The sequence below is a fragment of the Mustelus asterias genome, chromosome 5, assembly GCF_964213995.1.
Source record: "Mustelus asterias chromosome 5, sMusAst1.hap1.1, whole genome shotgun sequence".
In the NCBI taxonomy this organism is placed as follows: domain Eukaryota; kingdom Metazoa; phylum Chordata; class Chondrichthyes; order Carcharhiniformes; family Triakidae; genus Mustelus; species Mustelus asterias.
In genome coordinates, this window is record NC_135805.1 from 1,903,426 (window position 1) to 1,928,687 (window position 25,262).

Sequence of the window (25,262 nt, forward strand, 5' to 3'; positions counted from 1 at the left end):
GACTGGTTCCTGGCAATTGGAAAGCAGCAAATGTCCTCCCTGCTGTTTCAGGATGGGAGCGACAGGCCTTATATCAGTGACAAGGAAAATGTGGCATCGATTGTAAAGGATATGTTAATCGGACAATTGTGACGTGATTGGGCAGAGTCAGCATGGATTTACAAACCTGTTGGAGTTTTTTGAAGATGTTACGAACAGAATTGATAAGGGAGAGTCAATGGACATCATATACTTCGACTTTCAGAAAACCTTGGATAAAGTTCCCCACAGAAGATTAATTAGCAAAAGAAAAGCACATGGGATAGGAGACAATCTGCCTGGATTGAGGATTGGCGAACTGTTGTGCTGTTGTCAAGAGATTTCAGACGTTGTTAAGAACACAAGATATTTATTGATAAAGAGGAACAGGAGGTTGGTCGCTCTAGGAGTTCATCATTTATCCTGCGGATGGTGTCACTCTCCAATCCATTGTTGAACCTTTTCTCTGCCCAACAACTTGCTCTACAATGTATGTAGGTGCCAAGACAACTGTCAAGACAGTAAGAAGTCTCACAACACGAGGTCAAAGTCCAACGGGTTTATTTGGAATCAGAAGCTTTTGGAGCAGCCCAATTCCAAATAAACCTGTTGGACTTTAACCTGGTACTGTGAGACTTCTTACTGTGTCCACCCCAGTCCAATGCCAGCATCTACTTATCATAAAACTGTGTTGTCTTGACAGCTCTTGCACAATCTTGGTGTGTCACTTGTGAAGGAAATAGTCGTGGTACTCTTTCTGGAATTTAGGGCATGTGATAAAGTTTCTTCTCTTCCCAGCATTCCTATTCATGATGTTTTCCATCGACCATCTTATATTGGTTCTTGCACATTTTTATTAGTGTAAAAATGAGTGTAAGCCTTACTTGTGACTAATAAATAAACTTTAAAAATTTACTTCTTTTACTTTACCTGTACACCAGATCCCTCTGCCTATCAATACTCCTAAGGGTTCTGCCATTTACTGTATATTTCCTATCTTTATTAGACCTTCCAAAATGCATTACCTCACATTTGTCCGGATTAAACTCCATCTGCCATCTCTCCGCCCAAGTCTCCGACCGATCTATATCCTGCTGTATCCTCTGATGGTCCTCATCGCTATCCGCAAATCCACCAACCTTAGTGTCGTCCGCAAACTTACTAATCAATCCAGTTACATTTTCCTCCAAATCATTTATATATATTACAAACAGCAAAGGTCCCAGCACTGATCCCTGAGGAACACCACTTGTCACAGCCCTCCATTCAGAAACGCACCTTTCTGCTGCTATCCTCTGTCTTCTATGACTGAGTAAGAAGTCTCACAACACCAGGTTAAAGTCCAACAGGTTTATTTGGTAGCAAAAGCCACTAGCTTTCGGAGCGCTGCTCCTTCATCAGGTGACTGGGAGTTCTGTTCACAAACAGGGCATATCAAGACACAAACTCAATTTACAAAATAATGGTTGGAATGCAAGTCTTTACAGGTAATCAAGTCTTAAAGGTACAGACAATGTGAGTGGAGAGGGTTAAGCACAGGTTAAAGAGATGTGTATTGTCTCCAGACAGGACAGTTAGTGAGATTTTGCAAGCCCAGGCAAGTCATGGGGGTTACAGATAGTGTGACATGAACCCAAGATCCCGGTTGAGGCCGTCCTCATGTGTGCGGAACTTGGCTATCAGTCTCTGCTCAGCGACTCTGCGCTGTCGTGTGTCGTGAAGGCCGCCTTGGAGAACGCTTACCCGAAGATCAGAGGCCGAATGCCCGTGACCGCTGAAGTGTTCCCCAACAGGAAGAGAACACTCTTGCCTGGTGATTGTCGAGCGGTGTTCATTCATCCGTTGTCATAGCGTCTGCATGGTGTCCCTCGGGACATCCTTTCCTGCAACATATCAGGTAGACAACGTTGGATATCAAGCTGACAGTGCCAGTGTGCCAGGGGAACCCTCTCCTGCCCCTGACCTCTCTGGGGATCTCAATGACCTCTGGTCCCACCAGCGAAGCTATCATGCCTGGTCCCTATTGCTGGGGATCATACGTGGTCACTGCTGGTGTGGGCCTCCAGTAGCGAGGAACATTAGCAAGCCCGGCCAATTGAGTCCCTGCTTCAGCATATTGTAACCACGCTGTTCCCCGGCACGAGGCTGATTACGTCCAAAAAAATGGACCAGGAAGATTGCAACCGGCCAGGGGCCTTTCCCATTTTTGGTCTCCTGCTGACATTTCCTGGCCCGGGAAATTCTATGTCAACAAAAACAATTTTATCCTGTATCCACTCTCTCTCTTCTCCTCATCATTTTGGACACTTCTATCAAGTCACCCCTCAGCCTTCTTTGTTCCAAGGACAATAATCCCAACCTATCCCCACTCTCCTCATAGCTACACTTTTCCAGCCCTGGCAACATTCCTGTAAACCTCCTCTGCATTCTCTCCAGAGCAAATGTGTCGCTCCTGTAATATGGTGACCAGAACTGCACACAATACTCCAGTTGTGGCCTCACCAGTGCTTTGTACAATTCCAACATTATATTCTTATTTTTATATTCTGTACCTCTGCCAATGAAGGAGCGCATTCCATATACCTTCTGTACAACCTTGTCTACTTAAACTGCTGCCTTCAGGGACCTGTGTTCTTGAACGCTAAGATCTCTCACTTCAACCCCTCTTAGTACATTCCTATCTACTGTGTATTTCCTATAACTGTTTGAACTCCCTAAATACATGACCTCACACTTCTCTATATTATAATCAACCTGCCACTTTACCGCCCACTCTCCCAACCCATCGATATCGTTTTGGAGATTATAGCTCTCCTCTACACTATCCACTACTCGGCCAATCTCTTTGTGTCGTCTGCAAATTTCCCAATCACGCCTCCCACATTCATGTCCAAATCATTAATATATAACACAAACAGCAAGGGTTCCAACACCGAGCCCTATGGACCCCCACTGGAAACAGCTTCCCATTCGCAAGGGCATCCATAGATCATTACCCTTTGTTTCCTGTTACGAAGCCAGTTTGCCACATTACCCAGGATCCAATGGGCTTTTACTTTTCTGACCAATCTGCAATGTGGGACCTTGTCAAACTCCTTGCTAAAATCCATGTCCACCACATTCGCTGCACTACCTTCATCAACACTTCTTGTCACTTCCTCAAAGAATTCAATCAAATTTGTGAGGCAAGACCTTCCTTTAACCAACCCATGCTGACCATCCCTAACAAGTCCATCCACAGTTAATCCCATCCCTCAGGATTGATTCTACTCATCTGCCCACCACCGATGTAAGACTAACTGGTCTATAATTGTTTGGCATTTCCTTCAGTCCCTTTTTAAACAATTTCTCCAGTGTTCTGGTACCTCCCCTGTATCTAGTAAGGATTGGGAAATCATCCCTAGAGCATCTGCTGGCTCCTCCCTGACCTTCAGCAGCCTCAGAAACAATCCATCTGGCCCTGGCGACTTATCAACCTTCAACCCTTTGATTACTTCCTCTCTCTCTGAGATTATCCTGTCCAATATCTCAGTGTTCCTCTCGGACTGCTGAATCTGCATCATCCCTTTATAAACACGGAGACAAAATATTCATTTAACACTCTTCCCACAGCCGCTGCATCAACACACAACGTCCCTTCTTCATCTCTGCTCGGTCCCGCTTTTTGATGAACTAATCTTTTGCTATTAATATCTTAGTAAAACATCTTTGATTTTATTTAACGTTACTTTGTCATGCCCTCTCTTTGATTTCCTTATTTCCTTTCTGACTTCACCCCGACATTTCCAATATTTGTCTATGTGCAGTATTTATTTCTTTGTGCCTGTCCCTACACTTTCATTTTCTGTTTGATCTTCCTGTGTATTCCTCCAGACCACCAGGGGAGTTGTTTGTTTTTTTAGCTTTGAATGAATTAGGCCTCTCCTCATGTAGAGTTGGGTCAGAAATGTTGACCTTATTTTCTATTTGCTGTAGTTCCCGGTGAAGTTTATCCAGCTGCTGCGGCTTGCTTTACTTTCTGACTGATTGCAGCTTTATTGTTTCCTTGTAATTTATTGATGAAACATCCTCCTTCTTATACAAAAGAATGTGACGTAACTCGGTTTTGCTTTCAACTCTTCATTTAATCATTTAGGGTCTTCCATTGCCCTTTCGTTGGGGTCTTTTGTTGTCCTCCTTCTGGCTCCCCCACCCCCCCGCCCCCCCAGGGGCCTCTTACTGCTTACCCCAAGTCTGGCGTTGCCTCTTGCTTGAGGGTTTATTACCTCCTCTGAGCTCCAGCATTGCCTCTTCTTTGAGATCTTAATTTCCTCCACTGAGTTCTGGCATTGTTTACAGACCCCCTTTTTAGAGTTGCCCTCTTCCTGGGGTCTTCTCTGATTTTTCTGGGCCTGGTCTTTTGTTCCTCCTTGTGGTTGTATCATTAAATGTTGAGCAACTTTAAATACATTACCTCTTTAAATGCATTACTGCTTTAAGACTGTCAGCCCTTTTGAAAACTGCCAACAGCTGCTGTTTGTGTGTGTGCGGCTGTGCTTTTCCCACCTTTCTGGCAGAAGGCTTCCCGGGTCCTTTTTCAACTCTTCAACTTCTCCTTTGAGCTGCTGAAGACTCTCTAATTTCTGTCGTTTTCCCATGAATTCTGGACAATCCTTGTTCCCACATTGATCTTTCTGTCAGTTTCACCAGTGACGGTCTGGCAGGAACTGTTTCTCACTTTCAAACAAATGGAGCTCCTCTTCCGAAAGCTTCTAAACCTCGCTGCCTGCATCATTGGCAGAGACCCCACCCTCTCCCCCATCCCTGCACACCCCCACAAGCCCCCACTCTTCACCCCCCCCCACCCCGCACACCCCCCTTACCCAGCACCCCTCATCCCCCTGCACACCCCCCACCCAATCCTCCCCAGCACCCACCCCCCCAATCCCCCACCCCCTGCACACCCCTCTCAGCCCCCACCCAACCCTCCCCAGCACACATCCCCACAACCCCCCACCCTCACTCCGCACCCTACGCACCCCCATCACCCAGCACCCCTAGCCCCCACCCTCCGCACATCCCACCATCCCCCGCACCCCCACCCCACACACCCTCCTCACCACATCCCCACCCCTGCAGATCCCCCCTCACTCAGCCCCCCACACTGCATACCCCCCCACACTGCACACCCCCACCCTTCACCCCCCCACACTGCACACCCCCACCCTTCACCCCCCACACTGCACACCCCCACCCTTCACCCCCCCACACTGCACACCCCCACCCTGCACACCCCCCCACCCTTCAACCCCCTTACCCAGCACCCCTCACCCCCCACCCCCTTCACATCCCCCACCCAACCCTCCCCAGCACCCACCCCCCCCACCCTCCGCGCACCCCTCTCACCCACCACCCCATACCCTCCCACCCAACCCTCCCCAGCACACACCCCCCAACCCCCCACCCTCACTCCGCCCACCCCCCTAACCCCCCACTCCCACCCCCCCATCCCGCACACCCCCCTCACTCACCACCCCTCACTCCCCCCTCACCCACCACCCCTCACTCCCCCCACCTCCCCTCACTCCTCCCACCTCCCCTCCTCCTTTTTTGAAAGGGTGGTAGACCTGACCCCGCACACTCAGCCTGACCCCGCACCCTCAGCCTGACCCCGCCCCCTCAGCCTGACCCCGCCCCCTCTGCCTGACTCCACCCCCTCTGCCTGACCCCACCCCCTCAGCCTGCCCCTGCCCCCTCAGCCTGCCCCTGCCCCCTTAGCCTGACCCCGCCCCTCAGCCTGACCCCGCCCCCTCTGCCTGACACCACCCCCTCTGCCTGACCCCACACCCTCTGCCTGACCCCACACCCTCTGCCTGACCCCACACCCTCTGCCTGACCCCACCCCTTAGCCTGCCCCCGCCCCCTCAGCCTGACCCCGCCCCCTCAGCCTGACCCCGCCCCCTCAGCCTGACCACGCCCACTTAGCCTGACCCCGCCCCCTTAGCTTGCCCCCACCCCCTCAGCCTGACCCCGCCCCATCTGCCTGACCCCGCCCCCTCTGCATGACCCCGCCCCCTCTGCCTGACCCCACCCCCTCTGCCTGACCCCACCCCCTCTGCCTGACCCCGCCCCCTCAGCCTGACCCCGCCCCCTCAGCCTGACCCCCCCCAGCCTGACCCCACCCTTTAGCCTGATGCCTGACCCCTCGCCCCTCAGCCTGACCCCACGCCCCTCACTCTGACCCCACGCCCCTCAGCCTGACCCCACGCCTCTCACCCTGACCCCACGCCCCTCGGCCTGACCCCACGCCCCTCGGCCTGATCCCACGCCCCTCAGCCTGACCCCGCCCCTCAGCCTGACCCCGCCCCTCAGCCTGACCCCGCACCTCAGCCTGACCCCGCACCTCAGCCTGACCCCGCACCTCAGCCTGACCCCGCACCTCAGCCTGACCCCATCCCCTCAGCCTGAACCCGCCCCTCAGCCTGACCCCACCCCTCAGCCTGACCCCACCCCCTCAGCCTGACCCCACCCCCTCAGCCTGAACCCGCCCCTCAGCCTGACCCCACCCCCTCAGCCTGAACCCGCCCCTCAGCCTGACCCCACCCCCTCAGCCTGACCCCACCCCCTCAGCCTGACCCCATCCCCTCAGCCTGACCCCGCACCTCAGCCTGACCCCATCCCCTCAGCCTGAACCCGCCCCTCAGCCTGACCCCACCTCTCAGCCTGACCCCACCCCCTCAGCCTGACCCCACCCCCTCAGCCTGAACCCGCCCCTCAGCCTGACCCCACCCCTCAGCCTGACCCCACCCCCTCAGCCTGAACCCGCCCCTCAGCCTGACCCCACCCCTCAGCCTGACCCCACCCCTCAGCCTGACCCCACCCCCTCAGCCTGGCCCCATCCCCTCAGCCTGACCCCACCCCTCAGCCTGGCCCCATCCCCTCAGCCTGAACCCACCCCTCAGCCTGACCCCACCCCTCAGCCTGACCCCACCCCCTCAGCCTGACCCCACCCCCTCAGCCTGAACCCGCCCCTCAGCCTGACCCCACCCCTCAGCCTGACCCCACCCCCTCAGCCTGACCCCACCCCCTCAGCCTGGCCCCACCCCCTCAGCCTGGCCCCATCCCCTCAGCCTGGCCCCACCCCTCAGCCTGACCCCACCCCCTCAGCCTGAACCCGCCCCTCATCCTGACCCCACCCCTCAGCCTGACCCCACCCCCTCAGCCTGACCCCACCCCCTCAGCCTGACCCCACCCCCTCAGCCTGACCCCACCCCCTCAGCCTGGCCCCACCCCTCAGCCTGACCCCGCCCCCTCAGCCTGACCCCGCCCCTCAGCCTGGCCCCACTCCCTCAGCCTGACCCCGCCCCCTCAGCCTGACCCCACCCCTTGCTCTGACTCTTCCCCTCAGTGTGTGTTAATCACTGTCTGCATTTGCTGGTTCGTTTGAGTCATTATTCCACTGAGGGGTCAGGCTTGAAGGGCCGAATGGCCTACTCCTGCTCCTAGTTTCTGTGATTCCTATTGGCTTGTTTTTACCCAGGTTAAAGCTGCTATGTAAGTACTACGTTTTTGTGTGTAAAAAGTAAAACGTGTCAAAATGGGCTTCAAGCTACAGATTTTATTTTGAACGGTATAAAAATAGTTTGTGTTTCATCCGAACCCTCCATTAGTATTACAATGGACTGTTAGAGCAGATTGGGAGCAGAGCAATGTGACACAGAGCTGTGAGGTTGCACAAGGCCATTCGGCCCATTGTGTCTGTACTGGGATTCAGTCACTCACCATGTAGTGGTCTGATGCAACCTCGTTTGCTTTGAGGACTTTGAGTGGATGACAGACTGCGTTCCTCACCCTCTCCCTGTTACTATGCAGCATCTGGTTGATGGCGTATTCATTCTCCTGGCCAATATCTGTCAACCGCAGGTCAAACTCCATCACAGTCTTGTTCATTGACATTCCCTCCTGGAGCTGCCTCCCGCCTTCCTGGTAAAACAAGACGGGAAAACTTAGTGGAGTCGAGAGAGAGAACTGAAGGAAAGACACAATAGAATCATAAGAGAGAGGTTTGGGAAAGAGGGATTTGAGTGAGAGGGAAAGAGAATCGATAGAGAGACCTGCGGAGAACCAGGGAGCTGAGAGACAAAGACTCTCAGTAGAGAATCTCTCTGTGTCAGAATCAGGAATGACTCCCCAGGAACACACAAGTTTTTCATTTCCTCGGAGTGGCTGAGTCAGAATCCGAGACCGCTGCCTAACGGGAAGGAAAGTACCTTCAGCGTGTAGACACAGTGTTTCAGAAAGACAGCTCACCACCACCCTCACCAATGACTAATGGGCAATAAATGCTGGCCTTGCCAGCAATGCCCATACCTCCGGGATAAATAAAAACACACCCATGAGGAAGGCTGTGAATAAACGTCATGTTGCTGAAGGTGCAGCGTCTGGTGTGATACATGGCGGTACAGAATTGGAAGATACCATCAAACTAACTCTCTGTACGAGGGGAGGGGCACTGATGAAGTGACCTCTGTGTCCGGGAAGGTGAGTTGCAGCCACCCAGTATTCACTGGCACCAGCAGCCTGAGCTTTGCGAATGGTGGGGGGAACCTGGGGGTGAGATGTTCCTCACACTGTACCCAGCCCACTGACCTGCTCCTGTGGTTAGAATGCTGATATAGCAAGTCCTGTTCAATGTTCACTCCTTGGACATTCCCAACAAGTGGTGTAAGCAAGTGGGTGGAGTTGTATCTGGCCTGTTTTAAATTCATTCTCATAGAAACATGGAAACTAGAAGCAGGATGAGGCCATTCGGCCCTCCCAGCCTGCTCCACCATTCATTTTGATCATGGCTGATCATTGAATTCAATATCCTGATCCCCCCTTCCCCCCATATCCCTTGATCCCTTTAGCCCCAAGAGTTATATCTAACTCCTTCTTGAAATCAGACAACGTTTTGGCCTCAACTACTTTCTGTGGGAGTGAATTCCACACATTCACCACCCTCTGGGTGAAGAAATTTATCCTCACCTCAGTTCTAAAATGTTTACCCCTTATCCCCAAACTGTGACCCCCTAGTTCTGGATTCCCCCACCATCGGGAACACTCTTTCTGAATCTACCCTGTCTAATCCTGTTAGAATAGCCACAGGAATAGAAATATAGAAACATGGGAAGATAGAAAACAGAAGCAGGAGTAGGCAATTTAGTTCCTCAGCCATTTCTTTATTCCTGTTATGAATTCTCCCGTTTCTGACTGTAAGGGGCCTACATTTGTTTTTGTCAATCTTTTTCTCTTTACATACCTGTAGAAACTTTTACAGTCAGTTATTATGTTCCCCACTCGCTTACTTTCATACTCTATTTTTCCCTTCTTAATCAATCCCTTGGTCCCCCTTTGCTGAATTTTAAACTGCTCCCAATACTCAGGCCTATTGCTTTTTCTTGCCAATTTGTGAAGGATGGGGACTGGGAGGGGCTGCAGAGCTGAAGCCCAGCAATGGAGAGAAGGTGGAGGGAGAATTGGGAGAGGCGCTGATAGACTTAACATGGTTGACGGAAACATGGAGGAGTCAGTAGTTTGGTTTATAACAGTCACTTTAATTGCTGTCTGTGTGGAGTCTGCACATTCTCCCCATGTCTGCATGGGTTTCCTCCGGGTGCTCCGGTTTCCTCCCACACTCTGAAAGATGTGCTGGTTAGGTGCATTGGCCATGCTAAATTCTCCCTCAGTGTACCCGAACAGGCACCGGAGTGTGACGACTAAGGGATTTTCACTAACTTCGTTGCAGTGACTAATAAATAAATTTTAAACTTAAACACCATTGTTGTACCACAAACATTTCCACACATACTGACCGGGCCTAAGTTATTACAGGAAAGATCAATGGACTTCAGGGTACGGTTCTTCATCAGGAGTTCAGAGAAGACCACAGCTGCAGGCTCCGTCAGCTCATTGCACGACAAGTTGATGTTTTCCACTGAAGATTTGACCAGAGCTTGCCCCAAGGCCTCACCCCCTTCATCACCGATTTGATTGAGGCGAAGATTGATGGATTTGAGGGTTGAATAACGTCGGACTTTGTAGGAGATGGCCTTGGCTCCATAAGCTGAGATGCGATTGTTGCACAGGTTGACCTTCTCCAGGTTAGTCTTGTGGAGAAGCTTGGCCACGACCTTTGCTCCGTTGTCTTCGATCAAGTTGTGTGACAGGTCCAACTCTTTCAGTGAGGGATGGTTTAGCATGTACTTCACCAACACTCGCAACTTCTCATCATCAATCCTGTTCCGAGAGAGTGTCAGCACCTTCAGGCTCTTGCAAGAATGGATGGCCTTTGCGAGTGAGAAGCAGTCTCGGTACGTGAACTGGAAGATATTCCATTCGAAATTCATCCCGCAGTCTTTGACCCCGTACGTCACATGCAGTTCTTCGAGATTGACAAGTTTGCTGAGTAAGATGCTGAAGTCAAAGTGATCAACCGAAGGTCCGTTCACATCGCTATCACTGCCACCATCCGAAGAGTCGTCATCCATTCTCTCAGGGGACTGTTTGACGGGAGGAAGGAGCTGGCCAATCTCTAAACTCTTCACATAGTTTTTACACAGTGGGATCAGTTCCAGGACTACTTTCACATCAGTGGTGTCTGGGACAAAGAACTCAATGATGTTCTTCAGCAGCCGTTCAAAGAACATTCTCTTCCAGCTCCCCCCATAACTGGAGGTGTCACATACTTCCCAGCATTCTAGGCAGCACCTTTTCCAATAACCCTCGTCGCTGACCAGGTTTGCTGTCACTTGCAGTGGGATACTGGTGGAGATCTTGGCCAATACCTTACGTTTATGCTTCTCTAGAAGTTGGTTCAAGATGGGGTGTTCTGTGATGTTAAAAGAGGACACGGGGAATGAGTGATCCAGCAACATTATCTCCAGCCACTGTGTACACATTAATCCTCATTCAAATCAAACGATCATTGCAAAGACTCATCAAATAATAAAGCACAGGAAGTGGTGAATCGGCCCATTCTGCCTGTGCTAGCTCATTGAAAGAATTAATCCCACTCCCTACTTTTTCCATATAGCCTGGGGTAGCACAGTGGTTAGCACTGCTGCTTCACAGCGCCAGGGACCCAGGTTCAATTACCGGCTTGGATCACTCTCTGTGTGGAGTCTGCGTGGGTTTCCTCCGGGTGCTCCGGTTTCCTCCCACAGTCTGAAAGACGTGCTGGTTAGGGTGCATTGACCAGAACGGGCGCCGGAGTGTGGCGACTAGAGGAATTTCACAGTAACTTCATTACCGTGTTAATGTAAGCCTTACTTGTGACGAATAAAATAAACTTTAACTTTAAACTTTAGATTATTCCCCTTCAACTATTTATCCAATTCTCTTTGGGACATTACCACCAAATCTGCTCCCATGATGAGAGTCATGATGTGGAGATGCCGGCGTTGGACTGGGGTGAACACAGTAAGAATTTTAACAACACCAGGTTAAAGTCCAACAGGTTTATTTGGTAGCAAATACCATAAGCTTTCGGAGCGCTGCTCCTTCGTCAGATGGAGTGGAAGTGTCAGATGGACTTCCACTCCATCTGACGAAGGAGCAGCACTCCGAAAGCTAATGGTATTTGCTACCAAATAAACCTGTTGGACTTTGACCTGGTGTTGTTAAAACTCTTCCCATGATGAGAGTGCAGAGAAGGTTTACCAGGATGTTGCTTGGTATGGAGGGTCTTAGCTATGAGGAGAGAATGGGTAAACTGGGGTTGTTCTCCCTGGAAAGATGGAGAATGAGGGGAGATCTAATAGAGGTGTACAAGATTATGAAGGGGATAGATAGAGTGAACAGTGGGAAGCTTTTTCCCAGATCAGAAGTGACGATCACGAGGGGTCACGGGCTCAAGGTGAGAGGGGCGAGGTATAACTCAGATATCAGAGGGATGTTTTTTACACAGAGGGTGGTGGGGGCCTGGAATGCGCTGCCAAATAGGGTGGTGGAGGCAGACACGCTGACATCGTTTAAGACTTACCTGGATAGTCACATGAGCAGCCTGGGAATGGAGGGATACAAACGATTGGTCTAGTTGGACCAAGGAGCGGCACAGGCTTGGAGGGCCGAAGGGCCTGTTTCCTGTGCTGTACTGTTCTTTGTTCTTTTGTTCTTTATGATCTCAAGCAGTGCTCTCCAAATCAGCACACACTGTGTAAAAATATTCCTTATTTCCCTCTGGCACCTTTGCTAAGGAGGGGGGCATTTCTATCCTTGAGTCTGTCCTATGCAATGAGATTATGTCTGATCTGTGACCTCTCTCCATTTCCTCACTTTTACCCTGCATCCCGCAGTACCTTCAGCTAACACAGATCTATCAATCTGCAATTTAAAAATAACAATAGACCAAGAAGCAGCAGTTGCGTATGTGATTACCAAACTTCACCCTCCCTTTGTGTGGAGAAGCATTCCCTAATTTCATTCCAAAAGCTCTGCTCTGAATATTTAGATGACGCTCCAAGTTCTAAACTCCTTAACCAGATGAAATAGTTTCAATTTAACCTTTTTCATTCCGCATAATATTTTTAAAAACTCGACCAGATCATTGGCAAATTACTGCGGATGCTGGAATCTGAAAAAGAAAATGCTGGAAAATCTCAGCAGATCTGACAGCCTCTGTGCAGAGAGAATAGAGCCAATGTTTCGAGTCAGGATGATCCGTGAAACCTTGGCTCTATTCACTCTCCCACAGATGCTGAAATTTCCCAGAATTTTCTGTTTTCCATCAGACCATCCCTGTATCTTCTAAATCTCCAGCCATGATATTTTAGCGATCGGTGTACCTGGGTCACTTTTCAAAGAGGTCTTTCAGCTAATGAGGGAGGGTTCACATTTAGAAGATTAATGATAAAAGTCAAAGCAATAGTGTAGGATAGCAAAACTGGGAATGATGGCCAGAGTGTGATAGGAAGGGGCAGAGTGTACAAACATAAGATGGCACCAGCAAATAGGATCAGACAGGGAAAATGGTAAAACAACGGTAAAACAGAATTGAAGTTGCTTTATATGATGCTTGCATGTTGTAGCAACTCCCCGAGTCTTCTGCAACAGCACCTTCTAAACCTGCATCCTTTATCATCTGGAAGGACAAGGGCAACAGATACCTGGGAACACCACCACCTGCAAGTTCCCCTCCAAGCCACACACTATCATGATTTGGAATTATATTACCGTTCCTTCACTGTCGCTGGGTCAAATTCCCAGAACGACCCCACTGGGCGGCACGGTGGCACAGTGGGTTAGCACTGCTGCCTCACAGCGCCAGGGACCAGGGTTCGATTCCCAGCTTGACTGTGTGGAGTTTGCACATTCTCCCCCTGTCTGCATGGGTTTTCTCTGGATGCTCCGGTTTCCTCCCACAGTCCAAAAGATGTGCGGGTTAGGTTGATTGGCCCTGCTAAATTGACCCTAGTGTTAGGGGATTAGCAGGGTTGATATGTGGGGTTACGGGGATAGGGCCTGGGTGGGATTGTGGTTGGTGCAGACTCGATGGGCTGAATAGTCTCCTTCTGCACTGTAGGGATTCTATGATTCTATCAGCAACGTGGGTGTACCTACATAACCTGGGACTGCAGCAGTTCAAGAAGAGTTCCTCACCACCCTCTGAAGGACAATTCAAGATGGGTAATAAATGCTGGCCCGGCCAGCGACACCCACATTGCACAATAGATTAACAGGGAGATGGATGAATTGGCAACACAAATAAATGGGTAAATGATAGTCAAAGTGACCAATGCTGGGAACTGAATATTCAAGTGCATTTGACATTTCAGAAGGAAGGAAAATTGGAAAAGAGGGTGGGCTAGCTCTGTTAATAAACAATGGGAACAGTACCTTTGTGAGAAATGATCTTGGCTCAGAGTTCAAAATGTAGAATCAGTTTTGGTGCAGATAGAAAGAGTAAGGGAAATAAATCACTGGCCAGAGTGGCTTATAGCCCCGACCCCCTCAACCACCCCCACACCCCTACCCACCCACTGCCAACAGTAGCTGTAAATCAAGAAATAACGGGGTCTTGTAAGAAAGGTGCTGCATTAATAATGGGCGAGTTTGATCTGCATATTAATCAAACTGGCAAAGATAGCCTTGAGGATGTGTTTATAGAGTGTATTCAGGAAACTAGTCAGGGAACAGGCTTTAGAAACCTGGAAACATGTACTAAGAGAAGATGAAATAATGATCTCACAGTAGAGGATCCTCTAAGTAACAAGCAACAGGATCGGATTACACCTTCAGCTTAAAATGAGCAACTTGGATCTGAAACTAATGTCTTAAATTTAAATAAAGGCAATTACAAAGTATGAAGACAGATTTGGCTAAAGCTGACTGAGAACATAGGTTAACAGATAGAGAAGCAGTGGCAGATATTGAGGAGATATGTCATAACTTCAACAGGGATACATTTCATTGAGAAAGGTAATCTTTGTGGCTAACTAAGGAAGTTAAGGATAGTATCAAATTGAAAGAAAGTGCAGGCAAAGCTGTACAGATTAGGGAGTGGGTTAGAGGATTGAGAACCAGCAAAATAGAACTAAAAAGTGTCAGAGGGAAAGTTAGAATATGAGAGTAAACCGACAAGAAATACGAAAAAACAGACAGTAAGAGTTTCTACAAGTATATTAAAGGAAGAAAGTAGCTAAAGTGAGCATTGATCCCTTAAAGCATGATAATGGGCAATTAATAATGGGAAAGAAGGAAAGGCTTTGAACATAGATGTTGTATTGTGGACCTGAAGGCCTTAAAGCTGCATTGGTCGTGGACGCATTGGTTGTAATTTTCCAAACTTCCCGAGATTCTGAAATATCCCTATGGATTGAAAAACCACAAATGTAACAGCAAGAAAGGAGGAAAACAAAGCAGGAAACAACAGGCCAACTAGCCTAACATCTACCATAGGGAAATGCTAGAATCCATTATAAAGGAGGTACTAGCAAATCATTTATAAAACTAGAATGCAATCAGCACATTGGGGGAGTGAGCAGGGGGCGTGATATTTTTACGTGGATGGTGAATTGGTGAACTTACAGAATAGGAATGAATGGTTCATTTAGATTGGCACCCTGTAAATAGTGGAGTGCCACAGTTATCGGAGCTGGGGTCTCAATATTTACCACAGAGATTAATGAAGGAACCGAGTGTGAGATTGTTACATTTGTTGAGACTATTAAAAGCAGAAGGATACAAGTTGTGAGAAGGACACACAATGAGATTCAGTGAATGAGCAGAAATGATGGCAGACAGTGTAAGGATGTGGTTCCCTCTGAAATGCCTTCGAAATCGGCCTAACCAGCAACTGCTACAAGGAAACAAACAGGAATGAAAGCGAACAGACCACCTGGCATCGACCGAGACACCACAAATTATAACGGCAAACACAGTCCCATTGACCCTGCAGAGTTCTCCTTCCTAACATCTGGGGGCTTGTGTGGAAACTGGGAGAGCTGTCTCACAGACTAGCCAAGCAACAGCCTGACACAGTCATTCTCACAGAATCATACCTTACAGATAACACCCCAGACACCACCATTACCATCCCTGGGTAGGTCCTGTCCCACCGGCAGGACAGAACCAGCAGAGGTGGCAGCAGCCCAGTGATATACAGTCGGGAGGGAGTTACCCTGGGAGTCCTCAACATCGACTCCGGACCCCATGAAGTCTTATGGCACCAGATCAAACATGGACAAGGAAACGTCCTGCTGGTTACCACGTACCGTCCCCCCTCAGCTGATGAATCGGTACTCCACCATGTTGATCACCACTTGGAGGAAGCACTGAGGGTGGCGAGGGTGCAGAATGTGCTCTGGGTGGGACTTCAATGTCCATCTCCAAGAGTGACTCAAAGAGGTATCACCATAGACCCAGCTGGCCGGGTCCTAAAGGACATCATTGCTAGACTGGGACTGGGCAGGTGGTGAGGGAACCAACAAGAGGGAAAAATATACTGACCTCATCCTCACCAACCTGCCGGCCGCAGATGCATCTGCCCATGACAGTATCGGTAAGAGTGGCCACCGCACAATCCTTGTGGAGACAAAGTCCCGCCTTCACATTGAGAATACCCTCCATCGTGTTATGAGGCACTATCACCGTGCTGAATGGGACAGACTTCGAACCGATCTAGCAACTCCAGACTGGGCATCCATGAGGTGCTGTGGACCATCATTTTTAAAAATTCATTTGTGGGACATGGGCGTCGCTGGCTGGCCAGCATTTATTGCCCATCCCTAGTTGCCCTTGAGAAGGTGGTGGTGAGCTGCCTTCTTGAATCGCTGCAGTCCCCGTGCTGTGGGTTGATCCGTTAGGGAGGGAATTCCAGGATTTTGACCCAGCGACTATGAAAGAATGGCGATATATTTCCAAGTCAGGATGGTGACTGGCTTGGAGGGGAACTTGCAGGTGGAGATATTCCCATGTATCTGCTGCCCTCGTCCTTCTGGATGGAAGTGGTCGTGGTCAACAGCAGCGGAACGGTACTCCAGAACAATCTGGAACCTCATGGCCCGGCATAACCCCCCACCAAGCCAGGAGATCAACCCTGGTTCAATGGAGAGTACAGGAGGGCATGCCGGGAGCAGCACCAGGCATCCCTAAAACTGAGGTGTCAACCTGGTGAAGCTACAACACAGGACAACACATGTGCCAAATGGCAAAAACAGCAAGTGATAGACAGAACTAAGCGATTCCACAATCAACAGATCAGATCCAAGCTCTGCAGTCATTCCACATCCAGCCATGAATGATGGTGGACAATTAAACAACTCACGGGAGGAGGAGGCTCCACAAATATCCCCATCCTCAGTGATGGAGGAGCCCAGCACATCAGTACAAAATTGCAAACCCCGGAGCGACAGGGAGTCTCTCACTCTCCAATCCCCGGAGTGACAGGGAGTCTCTCACCCTCCAATCCCCGGAGTGACAGGGAGTCTCTCACCCTCCAATCCCCGGAGTGACAGGGAGTCTCTCACTCTCCAATCCCCGGAGTGACAGGGAGTCTCTCACTCTCCAATCTCTGGGAGTGACAGGGAGTCTCTCACTCTCCAAACCCCGGAGTGACAGGGAGTCTCTCATTCTCCAATCCCCGGAGTGACAGGGAGTCTCTCACTCTCCAAACCCCGGAGTGACAGGGAGTCTCTCACTCTCCAAACCCCGGAGTGACAGGGAGTCTCTCACTCTCCAATCCCCGAAGTGACAGGGAGTCTCTCACCCTCCAATCCCCGGAGTGACAGGGAGTCTCTCACTCTCCAATCCCCAGAGTGACAGGGAGTCTCTCACTCTCCAATCCCCAGAGTGACAGGGAGTCTCTCACTCTCCAAACTCTGGGAGTGACAGGGAGTCTCTCACTCTCCAATCCCCAGAGTGACAGGGAGTCTCTCACTCTCCAATCCCCGGAGTGACAGGGAGTCTCTCACTCTCCAATCCCCGGAGTGACAGGGAGTCTCTCACTCTCCAAACCCCAGAGTGACAGGGAGTCTCTCACTCTCCAATCCCCGGAGTGACAGGGAGTCTCTCACTCTGCAATCCCCACAGTGACAGGGAGTCTCTCACTCTCCAATCTCTGGGAGTGACAGGGAGTCTCTCGCTCTCCAATCCCCGGAGTGCCAGGGAGTCTCTCACTCTCCAATCGCCGGAGTGACAGAGAGTCTCTCACTCTCCAATCCCCGGAGTGACAGGGAGTCTCTCACTCTCCAAACCCCAGAGTGACAGGGAGTCTCTCACTCTCCAAACCCCGGAGTGACAGAGAGTCTCTCACTCTCCAATCTCTGGGAGTGACAGGGAGTCTCTCACTCTCCGATCCCCGGAGTGACAGGGAGTCTCTCACCCTCCAATCCCCGGAGTAACAGGGAGTCTCTCACCCTCCAATCCCCGGAGTGACAGGGAGTCTCTCACCCTCCAATCCCCGGGGTGACAGGGAGTCTCTCACTCTCCAATCCCCAGAGTGACAGGGAGTCTCTCACTCTCCAATCTCTGGGAGTGACAGGGAGTCTCTCACTCTCCAATCTCTGGGAGTGACAGGGAGTCTCTCACCCTCCAATCACCGGAGTGACAGGGAGTCTCTCACCCTCCAATCCCCAGAGTGACAGGGAGTCTCTCACTCTCCAATCCCCGAGTGACAGGGAGTCTCTCACTCTCCAATCCCCACAGTGACAGGGAGTCTCTCACTCTCCAATCTCTGGGAGTGACAGGGAGTCTCTCGCTCTGCAATCCCCGGAGTGACAGGGAGTCTCTCACTCTCCAATCGCCGGAGTGACAGAGAGTCTCTCACTCTCCAATCCCCGGAGTGACGGAGTCTCTCACTCTCCAAACCCCAGAGTGACAGGGAGTCTCTCACTCTCCAAACCCCGGAGTGACAGAGAGTCTCTCACTCTCCAATTTCTGGGAGTGACAGGGAGTCTCTCACTCTCCGATCCCCGGAGTGACAGGGAGTCTCTCACCCTCCAATCCCCGGAGTAACAGGGAGTCTCTCACCCTCCAATCCCCGGAGTGACAGGGAGTCTCTCACCCACCAATCCCCGGAGTGACAGGGAGTCTCTCACCCTCCAATCCCCGGGGTGACAGGGAGTCTCTCACTCTCCAATCCCCAGAGTGACAGGGAGTCTCTCACTCTCCAATCCCCAGAGTGACAGGGAGTCTCTCACTCTCCAATCTCTGGGAGTGACAGGGAGTCTCTCACTCTCCAATCTCTGGGAGTGACAGGGAGTCTCTCACCCTCCAATCCCCAGAGTAACAGGGAGTCTCTCACTCTCCAATCCCCGGAGTGACAGGGAGTCTCTCACTCTCCAATCCCCAGAATGACAGGGAGTCTCTCACTCTCCAATCCCCAGAGTGACAGGGAGTCTCTCACTCTCCAATCTCTGGGAGTGACAGGGAGTCTCTCACTCTCCAATCTCTGGGAGTGACAGGGAGTCTCTCACCCTCCAATCCCCGGAGTGACAGGGAGTCTCTCACTCTCCAATCCCCGGGAGTGACAGGGAGTCTCTCACTCTCCAATCCCCGGGAGTGACAGGGAGTCTCTCACTCTCCAATCTCTGGGAGTGACAGGGAGTCTCTCACTCTCCAATCTCTGGGAGTGACAGGGAGTCTCTCACTCTCCAATCTCCGGAGTGACAGAGAATCTCTCACTCTCCAATCCCCGGAGTGACAGGGAGTCTCTCACTCTCCAATCCCCGGGAGTGACAGAGAATCTCTCACCCTCCAATCCCCGGAGTGACAGAGAATCTCTCACTCTCCAATCCCCGGGAGTGACAGGGAGTCTCTCACTCTCCAATCCCCTGGGTGACAGGGAGTCTCTCACTCTCCAATCCCCAGAGTGACAGGGAGTCTCTCACTCTCCAATCCCCAGAGTGACAGAGAATCTCTCACTCTCCAATCCCCGGGAGTGACAGAGAATCTCTCACTCTCCAATCCCCACAGTGACAGGGAGTCTCTCACTCTCCAATCCCCGGAGTGACAGAGAATCTCTCACTCTCCAATCTCTGGGAGTGACAGGGAGTCTCTCACTCTCCAATCTCTGGGAGTGACAGGGAGTCTCTCACTCTCCAAACCCCGGAGTGACAGGGAGTCTCTCACTCTCCAATCCCCGGAGTGACAGAGAGTCTCTCACTCTCCAATCCCCGGAGTGACAGGGAGTCTCTCACTCTCCAAACTCCGGAGTGACAGAGAGTCTCTCACTCTCCAATCCCGGGAGTGACAGGGAGTCTCTCACTCTCCAATCCCCGGAGTGACAGGGAGTCTCTCACTCTCCAATCTCTGGGAGTGACAGGGAGTCTCTCACTCTCCAAACCCCGGAGTAACAGGGAGTCTCTCACTATCCAATCTCTTGGAGTGACAGGGAGTCTCTCACTCTCCAATCTCTGGGAGTGACAGGGAGTCTCTCACTCTCCAAACCCTGGAGTGACAGGGAGTCTCTCACCCTCCAATCCCCAGAGTGACAGGGAGTCTCTCACTCTCCAAACCCCGGAGTGACAGGGAGTCTCTCACTCTCCAAACCCCGGAGTGACAGGGAGTCTCTCACTCTCCAAACCCCGGAGTGACAGGGAGTCTCTCACTCTCCAATCTCTGGGAGTGACAGGGAGTCTCTCACTCTCCAATCCCCAGAGTGACAGGGAGTCTCTCACTCTCCAATCCCCAGAGTGACAGGGAGTCTCTCACTCTCCAATCCCTGGGAATGTCAAAGTCTCTCACTCTCCAATCCCCGGAGTGACAGAGAATTTCTTACTCTCCAATCCCTGGGAATGTCAAAGTCTCTCACTCTCCAATCCCTGGAGTGACAGAGAATCTCTCACTCTCCAATCCCCGGAGTGACAGGGAGTCTCTCACTCTCCAATCCCCGGGAGTGACAGGGAGTCTCTCACTCTCCAATCCCCGGGAGTGACAGGGAGTCTCTCACTCTCCAATCTCTGGGAGTGACAGGGAGTCTCTCACTCTCCAATCTCTGGGAGTGACAGGGAGTCTCTCACTCTCCAATCTCCGGAGTGACAGAGAATCTCTCACTCTCCAATCCCCGGAGTGACAGGGAGGCTCTCACTCTCCAATCCCCGGGAGTGACAGAGAATCTCTCACCCTCCAATCCCCGGAGTGACAGAGAATCTCTCACTCTCCAATCCCCGGGAGTGACAGGGAGTCTCTCACTCTCCAATCCCCTGGGTGACAGGGAGTCTCTCACTCTCCAATCCCCAGAGTGACAGGGAGTCTCTCACTCTCCAATCCCCAGAGTGACAGAGAATCTCTCACTCTCCAATTCCCGGGAGTGACAGAGAATCTCTCACTCTCCAATCCCCACAGTGACAGGGAGTCTCTCACTCTCCAATCCCCGGAGTGACAGAGAATCTCTCACTCTCCAATCTCTGGGAGTGACAGGGAGTCTCTCACTCTCCAATCTCTGGGCATGACAGGGAGTCTCTCACTCTCCAAACCCCGGAGTGACAGGGAGTCTCTCACTCTCCAATCCCCGGAGTGACAGAGAGTCTCTCACTCTCCAATCCCCGGAGTGACAGGGAGTCTCTCACTCTCCAAACTCCGGAGTGACAGAGAGTCTCTCACTCTCCAATCCCGGGAGTGACAGGGAGTCTCTCACTCTCCAATCCCCGGAGTGACAGGGAGTCTCTCACTCTCCAATCTCTGGGAGTGACAGAGGGTCTCTCACTCTCCAAACCCCGGAGTAACAGGGAGTCTCTCACTCTCCAATCTCTGGGAGTGACAGGGAGTCTCTCACTCTCCAATCTCTGGGAGTGACAGGGAGTCTCTCACTCTCCAAACCCCGGAGTGACAGGGAGTCTCTCACTCTCCAATCTCTGGGAGTGACAGGGAGTCTCTCACTCTCCAATCCCCAGAGTGACAGGGAGTCTCTCACTCTCCAATCTCTGGGAGTGACAGGGAGTCTCTCACTCTCCAACCTCTGGGAGTGACAGGGAGTCTCTCACTCTCCAATCTCTGGGAGTGACAGAGAGTCTCTCACTCTCCAATCTCTGGGAGTGACAGAGAGTCTCTCACTCTCCAATCTCTGGGAGTGACAGGGAGTCTCTCACTCTCCAAACCCCGGAGTGACAGGGAGTCTCTCACTCTCCAATCCCCGGAGTGACAGGGAGTCTCTCACTCTCCAATCTCTGGGAGTGACAGGGAGTCTCTCACTCTCCAACCTCTGGGAGTGACAGGGAGTCTCTCACTCTCCAATCTCTGGGAGTGACAGGGAGTCTCTCACTCTCCAAACCCCGGAGTGACAGGGAGTCTCTCACTCTCCAATCCCCGGAGTGACAGAGAGTCTCTCACTCTCCAACCTCTGGGAGTGACAGGGAATCTCTCACTCTCCAAACCCCGGAGTGACAGGGAGTCTCTCACCCTCCAATCCCCAGAGTGACAGGGAGTCTCTCACTCTCCAATCCCCGGAGTGACAGGGAGTCTCTCACTCTCCAATCCCCGGAGTGACAGGGAGTCTCTCACTCTCCAATCCCCAGAGTGACAGGGAGTCTCTCACTCTCCAATCCCCAGAGTGACAGGGAGTCTCTCACTCTCCAAACCCCGGAGTGACAGGGAGTCTCTCACTCTCCAAACCCCGGAGTGACAGGGAGTCTCTCACTCTCCAAACCCCGGAGTGACAGGGAGTCTCTCACTCTCCAATCTCTGGGAGTGACAGGGAGTCTCTCACTCTCCAATCCCCAGAGTGACAGGGAGTCTCTCACTCTCCAATCTCTGGGAGTGACAGGGAGTCTCTCACTCTCCAACCTCTGGGAGTGACAGGGAGTCTCTCACTCTCCAATCTCTGGGAGTGACAGAGAGTCTCTCACTCTCCAATCTCTGGGAGTGACAGAGAGTCTCTCACTCTCCAATCTCTGGGAGTGACAGGGAGTCTCTCACTCTCCAAACCCCGGAGTGACAGGGAGTCTCTCACTCTCCAATCCCCGGAGTGACAGGGAGTCTCTCACTCTCCAATCTCTGGGAGTGACAGGGAGTCTCTCACTCTCCAAACCCCGGGAGTGACAGGGAGTCTCTCACTCTCCAATCTCTGGGAGTGACAGGGAGTCTCTCACTCTCCAAACCCCGGAGTGACAGGGAGTCTCTCACTCTCCAATCCCCGGAGTGACAGAGAGTCTCTCACTCTCCAATCTCTGGGAGTGACAGGGAATCTCTCACTCTCCAAACCCCGGAGTGACAGGGAGTCTCTCACCCTCCAATCCCCAGAGTGACAGGGAGTCTCTCACTCTCCAATCCCCGGAGTGACAGGAAGTCTCTCACTCTCCAATCCCCGGAGTGACAGGGAGTCTCTCACTCTCCAATCCCCAGAGTGACAGGGAGTCTCTCACTCTCCAATCCCCAGAGTGACAGGGAGTCTCTCACTCTCCAATCCCCGGAGTGACAGGGAGTCTCTCACTCTCCAATCCCCGCAGTGACAGGGAGTCTCTCACTCTCCAATCCCCAGAGTGACAGGGAGTCTCTCACTCTCCAATCCCCAGAGTGACAGGGAGTCTCTCACTCTCCAATCCCCGGAGTGACAGGGAGTCTCTCACTCTCCAATCTCTGGGAGTGACAGGGAGTCTCTCACTCTCCAATCTCTGGGAGTGACAGGGAGTCTCTAACTCTCCAATCCCCGGAGTGACAGGGAGTCTCTCACTCTCCAATCCCCGGAGTGACAGGGAGTCTCTCACTCTCCAATCCCCGGAGTGACAGGGAGTCTCTCACTCTCCAATCCCCGGAGTGACAGGGAGTCTCTCACTCTCCAATCCCCGGAGTGACAGGGAGTCTCTCACTCTCCAATCCCCGGAGTGACAGGGAGTCTCTCACTCTCCAATCTCTGGGAGTGACAGGGAGTCTCTCACTCTCCAATCTCTGGGAGTGACAGGGAGTCTCTCACTCTCCAATCTCTGGTAGTGACAGGGAGTCTCTCACTCTCCAATCTCTGGGAGTGACAGGGAGTCTCTCACTCTCCAATCCCCGGAGTGACAGGGAGTCTCTCACTCTCCAATCCCCGGAGTGACAGGGAGTCTCTCACTCTCCAATCCCCGGGGTGACAGGAATCTCCTCCCTCCCAGTTCAGTGTATAGTATTCAGGAATAACTCACCAGCGAAGTTCTTGACAATGTGCTTGATGCAGAGGTCAGAGAGCAGTGGGACGGTAGCCAGTGACCATTCGGGATCCTCTGCAATGATTCTCCTCATTCTCCTGGGATCAGCTGCAGGATTGGGCCCTGTCAACTTGGTGGCCCAAGGATTAATAATCGTGGATGCGAGCATGACTATTCTTGGGGTTAATTCCACTATTGGATTGGATGTGGACACCTGAAACCTGTGGAGATGAACAACAACCAATCGAGGATAAATTGGTTGGAGATTCCCATTTACCTTTCCGCCTGTCAGTTGCTAACTCTCCCACTGACCCTCTGACAGACTGTCTTTCCAATACACACACACACACACACAGACACACAGACACAGTCACTCTCCCACACCTACTCTCTCCCACTCTCCCTCTCGCACGCTCCCTCTCGCACGCTCCCTCTCGCACGCTCCCTCTCGCACGCTCCCTCATACACACACACTCTCTAACACTCTCCCTCACACACACAGACACAATCACTCTCCCACACCTACTCTCTCTCACTCTCGCACTCTCCCTCACACTCTCACACTCTCTAACACTCTCCCTCACACACACCCACTCTTTCTCTCCCTCACACACTCCCACACACGTTCCCTCACACACTCTCCCTCATACACACACACAGTCCCCCTCACACACACTGTCCCTCATACACACACACACTGTCCCCCTCACACACACTGTCCCTCACACACACACACTGTCCCTCACACACACACTGTCCCTCACACACACACTCTCCCTCACACACACACACTGTCCCTCACACACACACACTGTCCCTCACACACACTGTCCCTCATATACACACACACACTCTCCCTCACACACACTGTCCCTCACACACACACTCTCCCTCACACACACACACTGTCCCCCTCACACACACTGTCCCTCACACACACACACTGTCCCTCACACACACACTGTCCCTCACACACACACTCTCCCTCACACACACACACTGTCCCTCACACACACACACTGTCCCTCATATACACACACACACTCTCCCTCACACACACTGTCCCTCACACACACACTCTCCCTCACACACACACACTGTCCCTCACACACACACACTGTCCCTCACACACACACACTGTCCCTCACACACACTGTCCCTCATACACACACACACTGTCCCTCACACACACTGTCCCTCATACACACACACACTGTCCCTCACACACACTGTCCCTCACACACACACACTGTCCCTCACACACACACACTGTCCCTCACACACACTGTCCCTCATACACACACACACTGTCCCTCATACACACACACACTGTCCCTCACACACACTGTCCCTCACACACACTGTCCCTCACACGCACACTGTCCCTCACACACACACACACTGTCCCTCACACACACACACACTGTCCCTCACACACACACACTGTCCCTCACACACACACACTGTCCCTCACACACACACACTCTCCCTCACACACACACACTGTCCCTCACAAACACTGTCCCTCACACACACACTGTCCCTCACACACACTGTCCCTCATACACACACACACTCTCCCTCACACACACTGTCCCTCACACACACACACTCTCCCTCACACACACACTGTCCCTCACACACACACACTGTCCCTCACACACACAC

At 51.8% G+C, this 25,262-nt stretch overlaps 1 protein-coding gene across 1 annotated transcript; it reads right to left on the reverse strand.

The window, feature by feature from the left end:
• Positions 1–3,827: 3,827 nt before the first annotated feature.
• drc5 (dynein regulatory complex subunit 5) lies at positions 3,828–23,763 on the reverse strand. Its single transcript, XM_078213511.1, has 4 exons — positions 23,592–23,763; positions 9,852–10,867; positions 7,849–7,980; positions 3,828–3,875 (listed from the first exon to the last, which is right to left on the reverse strand). Exons 1-4 carry the CDS (start codon positions 23,761–23,763, stop codon positions 3,828–3,830), a joined length of 1,368 nt encoding a protein of 455 aa, XP_078069637.1.
• Between the last annotated feature and the right edge of the window lie 1,499 nt (positions 23,764–25,262).